This window comes from Capricornis sumatraensis, chromosome 5 (assembly GCF_032405125.1).
Source record: "Capricornis sumatraensis isolate serow.1 chromosome 5, serow.2, whole genome shotgun sequence".
Classification (NCBI taxonomy): Eukaryota; Metazoa; Chordata; class Mammalia; order Artiodactyla; family Bovidae; genus Capricornis; species Capricornis sumatraensis.
The window spans coordinates 43,564,497-43,579,560 of record NC_091073.1 but is presented as its reverse complement, the minus strand read 5'-3'; the positions used below and the strand labels follow the sequence as shown (position 1 = coordinate 43,579,560).

Here is a 15,064-nt window from a genome sequence, read left to right as displayed (position 1 = left end):
CTTTGGCCCAGCCACTTCATTCTTTCTGGAGCTATTAGTAATTGCCCTCTGCTCTTCCCCAGTAGTGTATTGGATACTTTCCAACCTGCTGGGCTCATCTTCCAGTGTCTTTTTTTTTTTGTCTCATTTTTATTCTTCCTGGCATTCTTGCGGCAGTAATACTGAAGTGATTTGTCATTTCCTCCTCCAGTGAACCACGTTTCTTCCCTGTGATCTGTCTATCTTGGGTGGCTCTCCATGAGCGGCTTATTGCTTCATTGAGCTATGCAAGCCCCTTTGCCACAAGTTTTGATTCACGTAGGGGAACCATGCACCAACTTACACACCCACAATCCCTTAGCATGAAATTTCCATTTTTTCATATAATTACCAACACTTGTTATTTTATGTCTTTTTAATAATCATTATTCTGACAGTGTGAAGTGATATCTCATTGTGTTTTCCTTAAAGATTTTTTAAAATGTGGACCATTTTTTAAAGTTTTTGTTGAAATTGTTATAATACTGCTTCTGTTTTATGTTTTGGTTTTTTGGCCATGAGGTATGTGGATCTTAGCTCCCTGACTAGGAATTAAACCCACTGCCCCCTGAACTGGAAAACGAAGTTTTAACCACTTGACAACCAGGGAAGTCCCTTCACTGTGGTCTCGATTTGCATTTCCTTGATGATTAGTGATGTTGAAAACTTTTTTATTTGCTGATGACCAAATATCTATTCAGAGCCTCTGCCCATTTTTGAATCAGACTGTTCATTTTGTTGATGTTGTGTTGTATAAGTTCTTTGTATCTTTTGGATGTTAATCCCTTATAACTCACATCATTTACAAATATCTTCTCCCATTCTGTAGCTGATTCATTTGTTGATAACTTATTTCTCTGTGCAAAAGCTGCATGCTGCTGCTGCTGCTGCTAAGTCGCTTCAGTCGTGTCCGACTCTGTGCGACCCGATAGATGGCAGCCCACCAGCCTCCCCCATCCCTGGGATTCTCCAGGCAAGAACACTGGAGTGGGTTGCCATTTCCTTCTCCAATGCATGAAAGTGAAAAGTGAAAGTGAAGTTGCTCAGTCATGTCCGACTCATAGTTTGATGTAATCCTATTTGCTTATTTTTGCTTTTGTTTTACCTGTGCTGGGAGACATATAAAAAAATATTGTGAGGACCAACAGCAAAAATTGTACTGCCATTTTTTTCTAGGAGTTTTATGGCTTCATTTGTGAATTTATTTTGTGCATGGTGTGATAGAGCAGTCCAGTGTGATTCTTTTGAATGTAGCTGTTCAATTTTCCCATTGCCATTTGTTGAAGAGTCTTTTCCCCATTGTATATTCTTGCCCTCTTTATCATAGATTAGTTTTCCCCATAAATGTGAGTTTGCTTCTGGTATCTCTAATTAGTTCCATTAATCTATGTGTCTGTACTTTTGTGCCAAGTACTGTTTTGAATACTGTAGCTTTGTAGTAGAGTTTGACATCATGGAGTGTAATCCTCTCACTTTATTTTTCCTTCTCCAGATTGTTTTGGCTATTCAAGGTGTTTTGTGTTTCCATATAAATTTTGGAATTATTTTTCCTAGCTCTGTGAAAAATTCCATTGGTATTTTGATAGGAATTGCATTGAATCTCTAGATTTCTTTGTATAGTATGGTCATTTAAACAATAGTCTTCCATTTTATAAAAGAGTATATTTTCTCATGTTTGCATTATATATAGCTGTTTTTTTTTAAATTCATGTCTTAGAGTTTTGTGAGTACAAGTATTTTATCTCTTTAATTGGATATGTTCCTAAGTATTTTGGTTTTTTTTGATGTAGTGGTAGATGGAATTGTTTTCTTAATTTTTCTGCTCCTTTTATTTAATTTTAATTTCTAATTGACATTTTACTGGAATGTGTTTAAATGATTTCTGGTTGATTTTGTCATTCACTAAATTTTAGAATTCTTGTTCAATATATTGGACATAATTTATAGTAGTAATTTAATATATCACAATGCTAATTTGTGGATTATAAATTAGGATAGAATAATGTTCTTTCAAATTAAACCACACACATATTAGAATTTCAGTCAAGATCAGATCTATTGAGTGGGGGAGCATTGTTCTTTGTGACCCGTTTCATTATAATGTTGAATCCATTATATAGAACTACTCTGGAAGTACTTGTTAAACATATGATAAAGCTAACAAAGTGACTGAAATATATTTTTAATTACTACAAATTTGCACATTCTAGATTTCACCTTTCACATTCTGTTTTAATCTTAACATTACATGTATAAATTTTATATCTAGTAATAATTAGTTATAATTTGCCTTTTAAAATTTTTTATTTTTAATTTTATTAGAATACAGTTGATGTACAGTATTCTGTTGGTTTAAGGCTTACAGCTAAGTTATTCAGTAAAACAGATACATGTATCTTTTCTCTTTCAGATTCTTTTCTTTGAGGCATTCCAGTGCTGGAGCCTGCAGGCTGTTAGATGGCACCTGGTCTTTGTGCCAAAATGGAGACCTTCAGGTGAACTCAAGCATATCACTATTTCCTGGGGCCTCTGCCACCAGTGTCCTTGGCCCTTCAATGAGCCATAGCCAACTATGACCTCCCCAGGAGATGCTCCAGGACCCTGAGGTAAGTCTAACTCAGTAGCCTATGGAGTCACTACTTTGTGCTGGGTCCCAGTGCATATGAATTTTCCTGTGTGCCCTTCAAGAGTAGAATCTGTTTCTCCCAGTCCTTTTGAAATTCCTGCACTCAAGCCCTGCTGGTCCTTAAAACCAAGTATTCTGGGATCTTCTCCTCCCAGTGCCAGACACCCAGGCTGGGGAGACTGATGTGTGGCTCAGAATTCTCACTCTGGTGGGAGAACCTCTATGATATCATCATTTTCCAATTTCTGCATTGTCCACCCAGTGGCTTATGGGACTTGATTACATGAAAACGCTCGCCACTACTGTTGTCTCATTGTGGCTTCTTCTTTGCCTTTGGATGTAAAATATTTTTGGTTGATTCCAAGTTTGTTTGTTTGTTTAAAGTTTTTTTATGTATGGTTGTTCAGCATTAGTTGTGATTTTGCTGATTTTGTGAAAGGAGGTAAGCTCAAGCCCTTCTAATCTGCTACCTTGTCTGGAATCGAGCAGCTGCTTTTACTCTGGATGCTTGCTGACTCTTTCCTCGGTGTGTCCCGGCCACTATTCCTCTGATATGGGTTGTGCAGGTGTGGCAGCCAGTTCTTGCTCCCCAGAAGGCCTACACAGTGTTAGTGGCGGCACTGCTTGAGCTATCCCAGGACAGCAGGGTCAGACCTCGCTGTTGTTCATAGGTTCCCTAACAGAGGCAGTTGCCTGTACCCGCTCCCCGGAGCTTCTGTAGGTAGTGTCCTGTTTCTTGAGAGCACACACGCAGGGAAAGAAGCTCCTAGGGTGGTCTTGCCCTCTCCTCATGCCCACCCTCCCTCCCCTCCCCCGCAACAAGGGCACCTTGCCTCTCTGTGCGGGCACAGACCCCTTCTAACTGCACCTTCATTGAAACACTGCAGCCTCGTCAGCCTGCCTCTGTGCAGCCAACCTGAGTCCTTTCCCTGGGTCTCATCTCCAAAGGCTAAGCTTCAGCGCCCAGCCTCCACCCACACGCATGGGGGAACATCTCAGGCTGGGGAGTGTGTGGCGGGAGTGTGGGCCAATAGGACAAGTATTTTTATCATTAATGGGTGTTGTATTGTTGTCAAATGACTTTTTCTACATATATGGAGATAATAATGTGATTTTTATATTTTATTCTATTAATGTGATATATTTCTTGATTAACATATTTAACTGTCCTTGTATCCCAACAAAAATAACCACTTTGTCACAGTGTATTATCCTTTTAATGTGTTCTTAGTTTCCTAATATTTTTTTGGAATTGTTGCATCTATAGTCATCCGAGACATTGGTGCAGTTGTTTTTGAGATTTGGATCAAATACCCAGGACAGTTTGGATCTTCCTTCTTCCCAGCCCTGTAACTAAACTCAATTCATTTTCCATCTGGCCCTGTTCTCTAGTTTGCTATTTGTCTCTTATTACCAAAATCTTTTATTGCAATGATTTTTTAGAGTTAGTAATAATATGTTTATCTATGTGAATTTTTGGATGAATTTTCTCCCCACCTTCTTCTATAGCTTTTGCTGTTTGTATTTCTCATCAACGTCATCATTGTATCCATACTGTCCAGCAAGTAAAAAATCTGAAGTTCTGGCAGTATCCCATACACCTTAGAAATCCTCTTAATGCCAAGTTTCTCTAGGCACTCCTGAAATCATCAGCATCAGAATGATTGAGCTTCTGAAACAAGAAGCAGAGGCTGGACAGCAATTAGATGGTGACTATTAATTTTATACACAAATATTTGTGGAGTCAATAGTATAAATAAGACTGATATGTAACAGTTAGAGGTGTTATATAATATGCACATGTTGGGGAGCTGGGATGTGGACCCAGGTAGTCTAACTGTAGAGCCTGGCATCTCTATTATGTACCTAATGGTCTTGCTTCAGTTAGAGCTCTTTGAGGTTCTGTGGAATAGATGAATGGGGCAGTCTGACATCAATCTGAAGCACATATTTTTAGTGGATTTTTGAAAGTTTTGGTTAGCTTTTTATTAGGGAAGACATCATTTAATTAAATACAGTATCTATAGAAACCAGATTGTTATATTATTTCCTAATTTTATTCTGATTTGCAGTATCATTTCCGTAAGAATGAACCTTATTGACTGATAATATTTATAGAAGTCTGTGGTTCAACTCTGAGTCATTTGATATCATCAATATGACTAATAGGAATAGAATTTCCTCTGGTAGAAATCATCTTAATGGTGGTCTTATCAACCATAATCAATGAAAACTTTATTGGTTATCAGCTATGTACAGCTATAGAATCTGGATTAGAAGAGAAAATAAAACATTAAAAAGTATAGTCCTCAGAAAAATTGCAATTGAGTTGGAATCATTGGGTATGTTGCCAAAAAAGTGCTCAAAAAGGGGGTTAATTTAAAATTGAGCCAGTAACATATTGGTTTTGAAAAGTCTAATTCAGATAATCTGCACCAGAATTGTCACACCTGTCATTTAACATGCCCCCAGGTAGTTAATGGTGACTGCACACTAGAAATAACCTGAGATTCTGAATTAGAGTCGATCCTGAGTCAATATTTTAAAGAAAACGAACTAATACAGCCTCCAATAAGGGTTTCTAAGTAAGTCCATGTTAAGAATCATTATTCTGGAGTCTACATTCCAGGCATTGGAGAATGTATCATCTTTGTATCCTCAGCACCTTGCAAAAGACCACTGACAATATTTCTGGAGAGGAAGCCCTCATTTTCTCCTCTGGACTTGTCCCACCTGTCCCTATTTCTAGTACCCTCCACTCTTTCCTAACTTGGGGGACTGTATCATTCCACACAATATTAAACTTCAAAAACCTGGGAGTAACTGTACATTTTGTCCTTTCTTTTTTAGTACAAGGAAATCATGAAATTCTTTCCCGTTTCCCTTCTGAATACTTCTAAAATCAGTCCGCTTTTTTTATCTAGCTTCCTATATGCCAATCAACACGTTTCTCATCTTGACAATAGCCTCTTAATTGGCTCTTTCCTGTAGGAATCTTTCCCGTAGGTTCTTTCTACCAATAACCCATATTTCATCCAGTGTTTTCCCTGAAATGCCAATCTCATCAAACTGTTTTCTGCTTAAAAACCTTCAGCAGCTTCCAGTTACCTAACCCCATGTCATCTGGAGGGGGCTCCAGGCTATGGCCCTTTTTATCTTCAGCATCATCTTCCACTTCATCTTTAGCTATGTATCACCCTACCCCCAAGCCACACTGAACTCATAATCAGCTCCCTCCAGGTTCTTGCACGCACCCCTCAGCTTTCACACACTCTCCAGTCTTGTAACTGTATTGCTGCCTCTTTCCCTTAACTCAGTATCGTGGCAACCTCCTCTGGCCACTCAGTCTAGCTAGGTTATCGTATTGTAAGCTCCCACAATATATATATTATGTCTTATATCAGAGAAATAATTCATTTCTTATTTCTGTAAGAAATAAATGTGGGAGCAATCATTTCTTATAGCACTTTATCATAAATTCTTGTTAAATTTTCAATATTCCTACCCAGCAGTTCCATTAAGGAAGGTGCTGCTTTTTATTTTAAATAAGGCTCTACTTCTAACACTTCAGTTGAATAGAGAATCAGTAAATATCTTTAAGTGACCAAAGATGCAGTTAATTAGGATCTGAAAAGCTCTAGGTCAAAATGATGATGCTGGCTGGGAAGATGATTGTGGTAACAATACGTAATAATCATGGAGACCGTTGTTGAGAGCTGACAGTCTGGGCCCTATATATTAATTATATCATTTAGTCATCATTACCATCCTACTGTGCAGTTACTATTACTTTTTTAAGGATAAGGAAACTGAAGCTTGGAAACGTCACATAATTTGCATAGGGTTACACAGCTAGTAAGTAGTAAAGTCAGAAGCCAAATCTAAACAGCAGATTGCTGTTACTACTTGGCACACTGCTCTCATGATAAGGACTAGGTCAGTATCTATCAGATTTAGGAATTTTACAGAGCAGTATAATTTTGCAATTAAAAAAGGAGGGATTAGAGTGCAGATAAAATGATATCTAACTAAAGTTTATTAACAGTTTCACTATTTACAATAGTTATCAGCTATCCCAGAATTTCACAAAAGGTCATTTTTTCTTAAACAGTTTGAGAAAACAGTCCTTCTCAATATAGAAAATTGCTATTGTTACTCTAACCTTGGTACATTTTATTTTGTCCTTATATCAGTGAATATGTTTTACAAGTAAACTTTAAAGACATGTTAGGGTCCTGAGATACTAAAAAACTACTATGATAAAGTAGTTTTGAAAAACTAAACCCATGCATCCAAGAAAACTCAAACTTTGAAAAACTTTTCACGAGTATGCATTTTGGTAAATATATTTTAATCCACTACTACTTACAATGTATAGTCAGATGACCGAGTCCAGATTTAATCTTGAAAACATTCATGGCAGCAATAGAGAAACTGCCTAATTTATCATTACAATAAATGAGTTGAAGAAATGTTAAATCTAGCACACTTGACACTGGTGTATGTTTTTTTAAAATTTCTTTACAATAGATATGAACATGTGACATGATTACTAATTATAGCAAATTATATTGGCTTTCCAGTTACATAGTAATGTTAAATTTTTAAAAATATGCTTATTTAAAATAATCTATTAAATAAAAATATTATTATATATTGTTGATTATATACCAATTTATAGAAAAATGTATTGATGCTTTGTGACTAATAACCCAACTTTAAGATATAAAGAATTTGAAAATCAAGAAGTGCCCAAGACCTTGAAGTTATCAGATCTTCATACAAGGAACTTAAAATTTTCAGCGGTAACCCAAAAGGTCAGAGATAACAAGCTTTTCATATCTAAAATTCTAAGGCCTCATTGAGATATTGCAAAGAATAAATGTTAAAATACACACACATTTTTAGGGTTATACTTGAGGAAGTATGGGCTTCCCTGGTGGCTCAGAGGTTAAAGCATCTGCCTACAATGAGGGAGACCCAGGTTCGATCCCTGGGTCAGGGAGATCCCCTGGAGAAGGAAATGGCAACCCACTCCAGTACTCTTGTCTGGAGAATCCTATGGAGGGAGAAGCCTGGTAGGCTACCGTCCAAGGGGTTGCAAAGAGTCGGACATGACTGAGCGACTTCACTTCACTTCTTCACTTGAGGAAGTAATGGGGCAACTGTGCAGCAATGGATAGTTGATTTTACTGTCTTAAATTGTTGTTTAGTACTGAGTCGTGTCTTAAGTGGAGGTGTTCTGAATGTGTTTGGAGGTAGAGGGAAGAAAGTCTGTAGAAAAGGGAGACTGAATATGCTTGAGAAAGAACTGATGAGGCATGGTCCCTAGGGAAGAGGTGGGGATGGGATCAAGATGATTGATAGAGGAAACGAGGGTAGCAGGGAGTAAGAGGATTGATTGAGGGGATAAATTGGTTCAGAATGAAGCCAGATGTTCAAGAAGCAAATGTTATTCACCTTACCCTTTTTAGTAGTTTCCCTGTTAAAATGCCTTGATCAGAAACAAGGAGTCAGATTTTCCAGTAATCACCATCATTGGTAGCCCACATACTACATTTCTTTCCTGTGTAGGTGTTCTTGCTCTCTTTTTTAGAGTTCCCAAAATGAAAAATAGGCTTACATTATATTAGATTCTACAGACCACCAGGCTCATTACTTAATACGTGAGCATAGGAGGGCAGGTGGTAAGCTGGTCTAAATGTAAAAGGCATATACAAGTTAAAAAATTCTGTATATTATACTTCACTGTGCCAGCTTTTATTTGCTATAACATAGCTATCAGCTAGGAGAGATAGTTGTGTTAATCACATTATAACAGTTACGTGCATTTCATATATTTCACTTGTTTCTTTCAAACTATTTTCCCAAAGTCTTTAAAGAAGCATGGAGACATTATTTTTGTATAGAAAAAAATTTCTTACATAAGTCAAAAGTTTGTTTTAATAAGTTCCTAACTACCTTGATGGCAGAAGCACATGTGAGAAGGGTCAGAGTTATGCAAAGGGGTTGCAATTAAATTTGTGAGTTGAGATTGAAACTGTAAAAGCACTTTTGTAATGCCCGACTTTATTTACACAATCTAGAATTCTCTCCACTGGAAAGCCTGTTTTCTTAAAACTGCATGTATGACAGAGACCTCTGGTTCTTTGAACTGAATTTTAAATAATTAAATAATCAAAGCTGGTGACTTTAAATGATAAACTTTTATTCTGAATATACTGCTTTTGCACAAGATTTAACACAACATTTTCTGGGATTATAAATATTTTTATAACAGTAATATACAAATTTTTACAAAAATGTTTTTATCAGGCTAATTTCCACAAAAGTGTCAAGAGAACATAATAAAGGGGAGAAAGTATCTTTTGTTCACAAAGCCACTTGGCCTTTTTCATGGATGCACATTGAGCGTTTCAATAAAAGTATCCCTAATAGTAATGGTCCAACAACATACAGCACAACACAAAAGACCGCTCTGTCAGGTCACACGGTAGACTTAATTGGCATCTTTTCAAGACAGTATCCCATTAGTCTCAGAATTTCTTTGAGTTAATCTTGTGAATTAGAAATAAAGTAGATGAAACTGTTGGTAAAGGTTTTCTAAGACTTTAACATTCTGGAACTTTTTTCAAGAAATCAAGAAACTTCATACTTTTGCTTTATTGATTTGTTCTTTACAGAAATGTACATGGAATAATAGCAGTATTAACATTCTATGCTATGGGAAAACAACACAGGTTCTGAGTCACAACATCCATTTTGCTTCCCTAGGTCAGCCTCTGTACCTCTAGACACTTTAATGTCAACTAACATGATTAATGGAATAGTTCAGAGTTTAAATTAAGACATAGAATTTAAGCTTTGGTGGAGAGAAAGATTTAAATGAGATGTAAAATACAAAAGAGCATCAAATAAGCAAGTAACACTTGGGTTGCAAAGGTCACTTAAAAGGGATACTGCCTATTTGAACCCAGTAAGGCCAGTTTTAAAGTTAATAAAAGGAATATTATAGGAAAACTTACAAATGGCAGCAACACTGTCTAGATTTTTCCAAGTTAAGCAATAATGCCTCAAGCATTAGAAACATGAAAAAAGATCATACTAAAATCTTATTAGACCCAGGACCTAAAAATCTCTTCAGTCAAACTTGCTAACTATGTCATGTTAAAAACCTGTTACAAATATGGACCACGATTAGTGTTTGGCAGTAATGCTGGTTGTTCAAATGAAGAAAATATAAACAAATCATTAATGCAAAATCCATTCCTGTTATTTAACACCAATACAAGACTTATTTTGATTTTATTTTAGTGAAAACTACACAGCTGCATGAGCATAGCAAAAAATTAGGTAAGAAAAAGGAGTTTAAAAGCTTTTTTCTTGATCTCTTGTACTACTTAGTCTTTGAAAATTAATATTATAACAGGCTGTGATTTAAGTTATTGTCCAACAATCAAAACTCAGAAAAACTGTAAAGTAAAAATAACAATTGGATGGGATGAGTGTTATGGTTTTTCAAAATCATGAAGACTAAACAATTTTTAGTCAGAGAGCATGTTCTTACCCAATTCATTAACATATATGTGGCTGTCATAATATATGTTTAATTTATAACAGAAAATAAAGGATCATGGCAAGACTCATGTACATGAATATATTTTGATGGCAAATGAAATCAAATAGGACCCTGCCAGGAGATGCCAAGTTTCACTGTGATGAACACAACAATGTAGTTGATGAAAACACTTCGGTGGCATTAGCCATGAAAATATATTTAATAGATTTTAAAGATAATTTTAAGGTAGTCTGTTGTATGCTGGAAGCAATTTGCTTGTTTTAATGTGCGTCGTTTATGTACACAAGCTAACATAACTATATTTGAATATCCCCTTCTCAACACTTTCATGATTTAAAATAGTCTAGCAAAAGTTAACAAGTTTTAAATATTTAATTAACAAACAACATGATTTAAACATATTGTTGCTAGAGTGAGAAGTTCCATATTTTTTTAAATCACTTTGGTGTTTTCTAAAATGTCAATACCAGTTACAAATGAGACTACAAAATCACAACAATGTATTAGAAATGGTAACTGATGTCAACTCTTAGAACAATAGTTGGCAAAGTGATTCCATTTTCCCCTAGCCCCATTTTTAAATAAAAAAATATTTTAAATGAGGAAATGTACACAAGTGGTACCTAGGGTATATTAGTGGTGAAGGGAATTACAAATGTGTGCAAAGCTAAAAACAAAACATATATCTTTTAAACTATGCTAAAGAACTGGTTATATCTTTGATATATGAAGCATATTAAAGCATACTGGATAATGTTAGTAAGATTTTTACTTAAAAATGATATATAAGAAAATTTCCAGCATAGACACATACCAGTTTCTGGTATGTTTGAAAAAAGAACATATATCTGCATACTTCCAGCCTTCAGCAGAATTATTCCCTATAATTGTTACACATTCATTGTTTTTATCCTTTCTTCAAATACTGTTTAACCCTGAAAATAATCTTTAAAAGCATAAATAAATTCTACCATATTACTCTATAATGAAATATCTGATTTAATACACTAACCATTTTCACTAATGAGGTTGTATAAAAACAATTTTGATTATTCACAATCAAGTATTCATGTGCATACATAGAGATTCAAGGTTTCCTATTTGTTCAGATTATTGTAAAACCCTCATCAAACTGTATGGAAATTTTGGTCAAGTGCTCATATCATTCAAAACGGAGGCAACAAAAGCAGCAGCGAATTTGGGATTGTACGTGCTACTATTCCAGCGAACAGAGAGGAAACCTAGGATGTCTCTTCACTGAGAACATATATGTACTCTTCAAAAAATAAATGTGTCAAATCTGATTTATGTACTTAAAATATCTGTACATAGGTTTTCAGGCAAAAGCACGAATCTGTATAAAATCCATTAATTCCCATTTCACCATTTACCTAATCCAATCATTCAGCATTTACATTGCACAGTATATTCAGAGTAGTTTAAAGACATTTTAAAAGATGACTTAAGTGCATTACACTGCAAGGTTCAGATTCTTACATAACAATAATGTCACTCAGGTAACTTTTCAATGGACTATACTCTACAGTTAAGAGAGAAACAAACCGAAAGTTAAAATAGCAGCAGCATCATGCAAAATACCCTTGGAAACCAAAGTTCATTTATCACAAGAAAAAACATTTCCCCTCCCCCCAACAAGCTTTTCTTAGAGCATTTTGAAGTATCTGGCTAGCACTACGGAACTGTACTGTGAACAAAAAGGACATTACATCGAAGCATTTATTAAGGGCTCACATTTATGAGGAAATATGTCGCATATTAATTCTACCCTCCAGCACCTTTAATTTAATTTCTTAGTTATTATTTTCAAACAACCAATTCATTATACCCACCAAAACTTGGCCATCATTTGTGTTATATTTCTGGCAGAGAAGCCATTCTTCATAAGGCATTTTATTTATGGCATTTTTTTTTTTTGGTAGAAAATAAGCCATTATTTCTATTTTGTCAGATTATACCAATGTTAATTCTTTCTCCCTCTGTCTCTCTCTATATATTTCCAATAATAACTACTCAAAGCAGGAAATAATTTTTAACAGAAGAATAAGTGAAGGAAAAAAAAAAGCAACTCTTTTTCCCCAAGAGATTTTCTTGGTAAAAGAACAAGGATTGCAGCAAGTCAAAATTAAGACAATTTGCATGATCCATAAACAACTGTGTGGGGAGCCCTGTAACATGTAATCACCAACAATGCAACAACAAATTTTCAAATTTTCCAATACAGCATGTATAGAATTTTGCTTCGATGTTATACATGGATGATGCAGCATTCACACAAGTTGAACGACCTGACACCCTGACATGCAGCCAGTGGGTGTCTTATGAGTCTGCGTCTTAGATGGATGCCATGGGGTGGGCCCAGCGAGTGGTCTGCTGAGTTCACAGTTGACCCTATTTTAATACAGTTGAGGGCTCCTGTTTCAGCAGAGTCTGGAGTTTAATCTGCAGATTTGGTTTGAGAAGGTCATAACTGGTGGTGTCTGCTGCCAGATAAAAGCCAAAGTAGTACACACTGGATGCCGATGATGGACCACAGGGAGGGGTTTAATCCAGAGACACCACCACAGTCGGTATAATCCTCCTGTTGGAAAGAAAAGGGAAAAGAAAATTCCTGAAAAATCTTTAGTAAGACATTTTCCAAGTACCCTATGTTTAGTCCACTTCTGAACTCACCTTATAATGCTGCTTTGCTTTGAATCCATATACATTACATTGTCTTATATTTGACTATTCAACAATTTTGGATTAATCAATTTTCCCAGTACCATTTGAAGAATGCTTTACATTTTTAGTTGTAGAGTCAGATGATTATTAAAGGAAATGCTTTAATAATAAATGCTGAGGTGAGTGATACACACCAATTTCTAAAGTAAAAGAAAACCCTTACTTTCACAGTGTCATGCATCCTTATATATTTATAAATATAAGATATAAAAATGTAAGTCTGTTTTATAATTCCAAAGAATTAAAATATTAGCAATTATGCTCTATAAAGCAAAGTTTGAGACTGGTAGAATAAATACATTTGAAAAATAAGCGTTTATTTTCCATATCCAGCTTCAAAGGTTGTACATGTAGCATCTGGATCTTCATCGAGAATTCAATGAACAGTAATATAGTTGAACCCTCAAGGAAGGACACTTTGAAAACGTATATCCAAAATAAAGAGCTAAGCTAGCAAGAGAGATTTGTTCTGTTTAGAGAACCACGAAACATAAGCTGCCAATTTGCTCATTTGGACCCCCTACTGTCTACTGGTGGATCACTAGATTCCTTGGTAACACAAAATTACTTTTATTCCTAGCTTCTGTATTCTGTAATATTTTTTGTATCCTCTGATTCCTTTATGAATTGCATTGAAAAAAAACTTCCTATCTTAAGAGGTAAAATATAAGTTACAAGGATATATTATACAACATGGGGAATGTAGCAATATTTTATAACTATAAACGGGATAAAAACCTTTAAAAATTGTGAATCACTATATTTTATACCTGGAACTTTAATATTATAGGTCAATTATACTTCAATTAAAAAAAAAAACTCCATAAGAAAATCCCTTATCTCATTGTTTTCCTAAAAATCTTTTAACAATTCACTAATCCAAGGTTCATCTTCCAATAATCAGAATAACAGTTTATGAAAGAAAATAGGTTTTATAGTCAGAATATTTTTACAAAGACTCTGAGCTCCCAGACACTAAAACAATGGCTCTTTTTCCTCAGTAGGGTCTAATAGAGTGCCTGTCACCGAGCATATATAATTTCTTCTTGAATTGTATTTTAAAGCAGTAGAAGTCTGTTAAAGGTAAATCTGAAGAAAAATAATCCATTAAAGAACATTTTGTTTTCCACATCTCAGAGGTGGGATTCCTGGATCGTATAGTAATTACATTTTTAAATTTTTAAGGAACCTCAATATTGTTTTCCATAGTGGCTGCACCAAATCACACTCCCACCAACAATGTGTAAAGATGCTCCACAGCCTTGCCAGCATTTATCTCGTCATGTTGATAATAGCCATTCGAACAGGTGTGAGGGGATACTCATGGTTTTGACTTGTATTGTTCTGTTTAGTGACATTAAGTATCTTTTCATGTACTATTGGTCATCTGTATATCTTCTTTGTAAAAATGCTTATCGAGATCCTTTGCTAATTTTAAAATCAGATATTTCTTTGATATTGAGTTATACGAGTTCTTTCTAAATTTTGGATCCTGGCCCCTTATCATGTACACGATTTGCAAACATTCCCTCCCATTCTATGGGCTGCCTTCTAATTTTTTTGTTTTCCTTTGCTGTGCAGAAAATTTTAAGTTTGATGTTATCCCACATTTTTGTTGTTGCCTTTGCTTTTCCATGGTGACAAGTCCAAACAGTCATTACCAAAACCAGTGCCAAGGAGATTACTCCCTGTGTTTTCTCCTAGATTTATTATGGGTTCAGGTCTTCAAGTCATTAATCCATTTTGAGTTGATTTTTGTGTATGGTGTTAAGACAGTGGTCCAGTTTCATTCTTCTGCATATGGCTGTTCAGTTTTCCTGTTACTGCAGGTGTTTAATATAGTTTCAAATCAAGATGTATCATGCATCCAACTTTTTGCTTTGGATATTTGGGTCTTCTGTCGTTTCATATATATATTTTAGTATTGTTCTACTTCTGTGAAAAATGTCATTGAAATTTTGATGGTGATTGCATGGAATCTGTGAATTACTTTGGGTGGTATGGACGTTTTAACAATTCTTCTAATCTATGAGCTCTGAATATCTTCCATTTATTTCTTTCATCTCTGCCTTATAGTTTTCAATACATAGGTCTTTCAC

At 35.3% G+C, this 15,064-nt stretch overlaps 1 protein-coding gene across 7 annotated transcripts in view; it reads right to left on the bottom strand.

Annotated features, from left to right (window-relative positions):
- Nucleotides 1-12,705: 12,705 nt before the first annotated feature.
- Nucleotides 12,706-15,064, bottom strand: part of CACNA2D1 (calcium voltage-gated channel auxiliary subunit alpha2delta 1) — a 526,060-nt gene continuing 523,701 nt past the window's right edge. For all 7 annotated transcript variants that reach the window (XM_068973034.1, XM_068973032.1, XM_068973033.1 and 4 more), the window contains one exon: nucleotides 12,706-12,822. In XM_068973034.1, coding sequence (XP_068829135.1) covers nucleotides 12,706-12,822 — 117 coding nt within the window. The remainder of the gene's footprint in view (nucleotides 12,823-15,064) is intronic.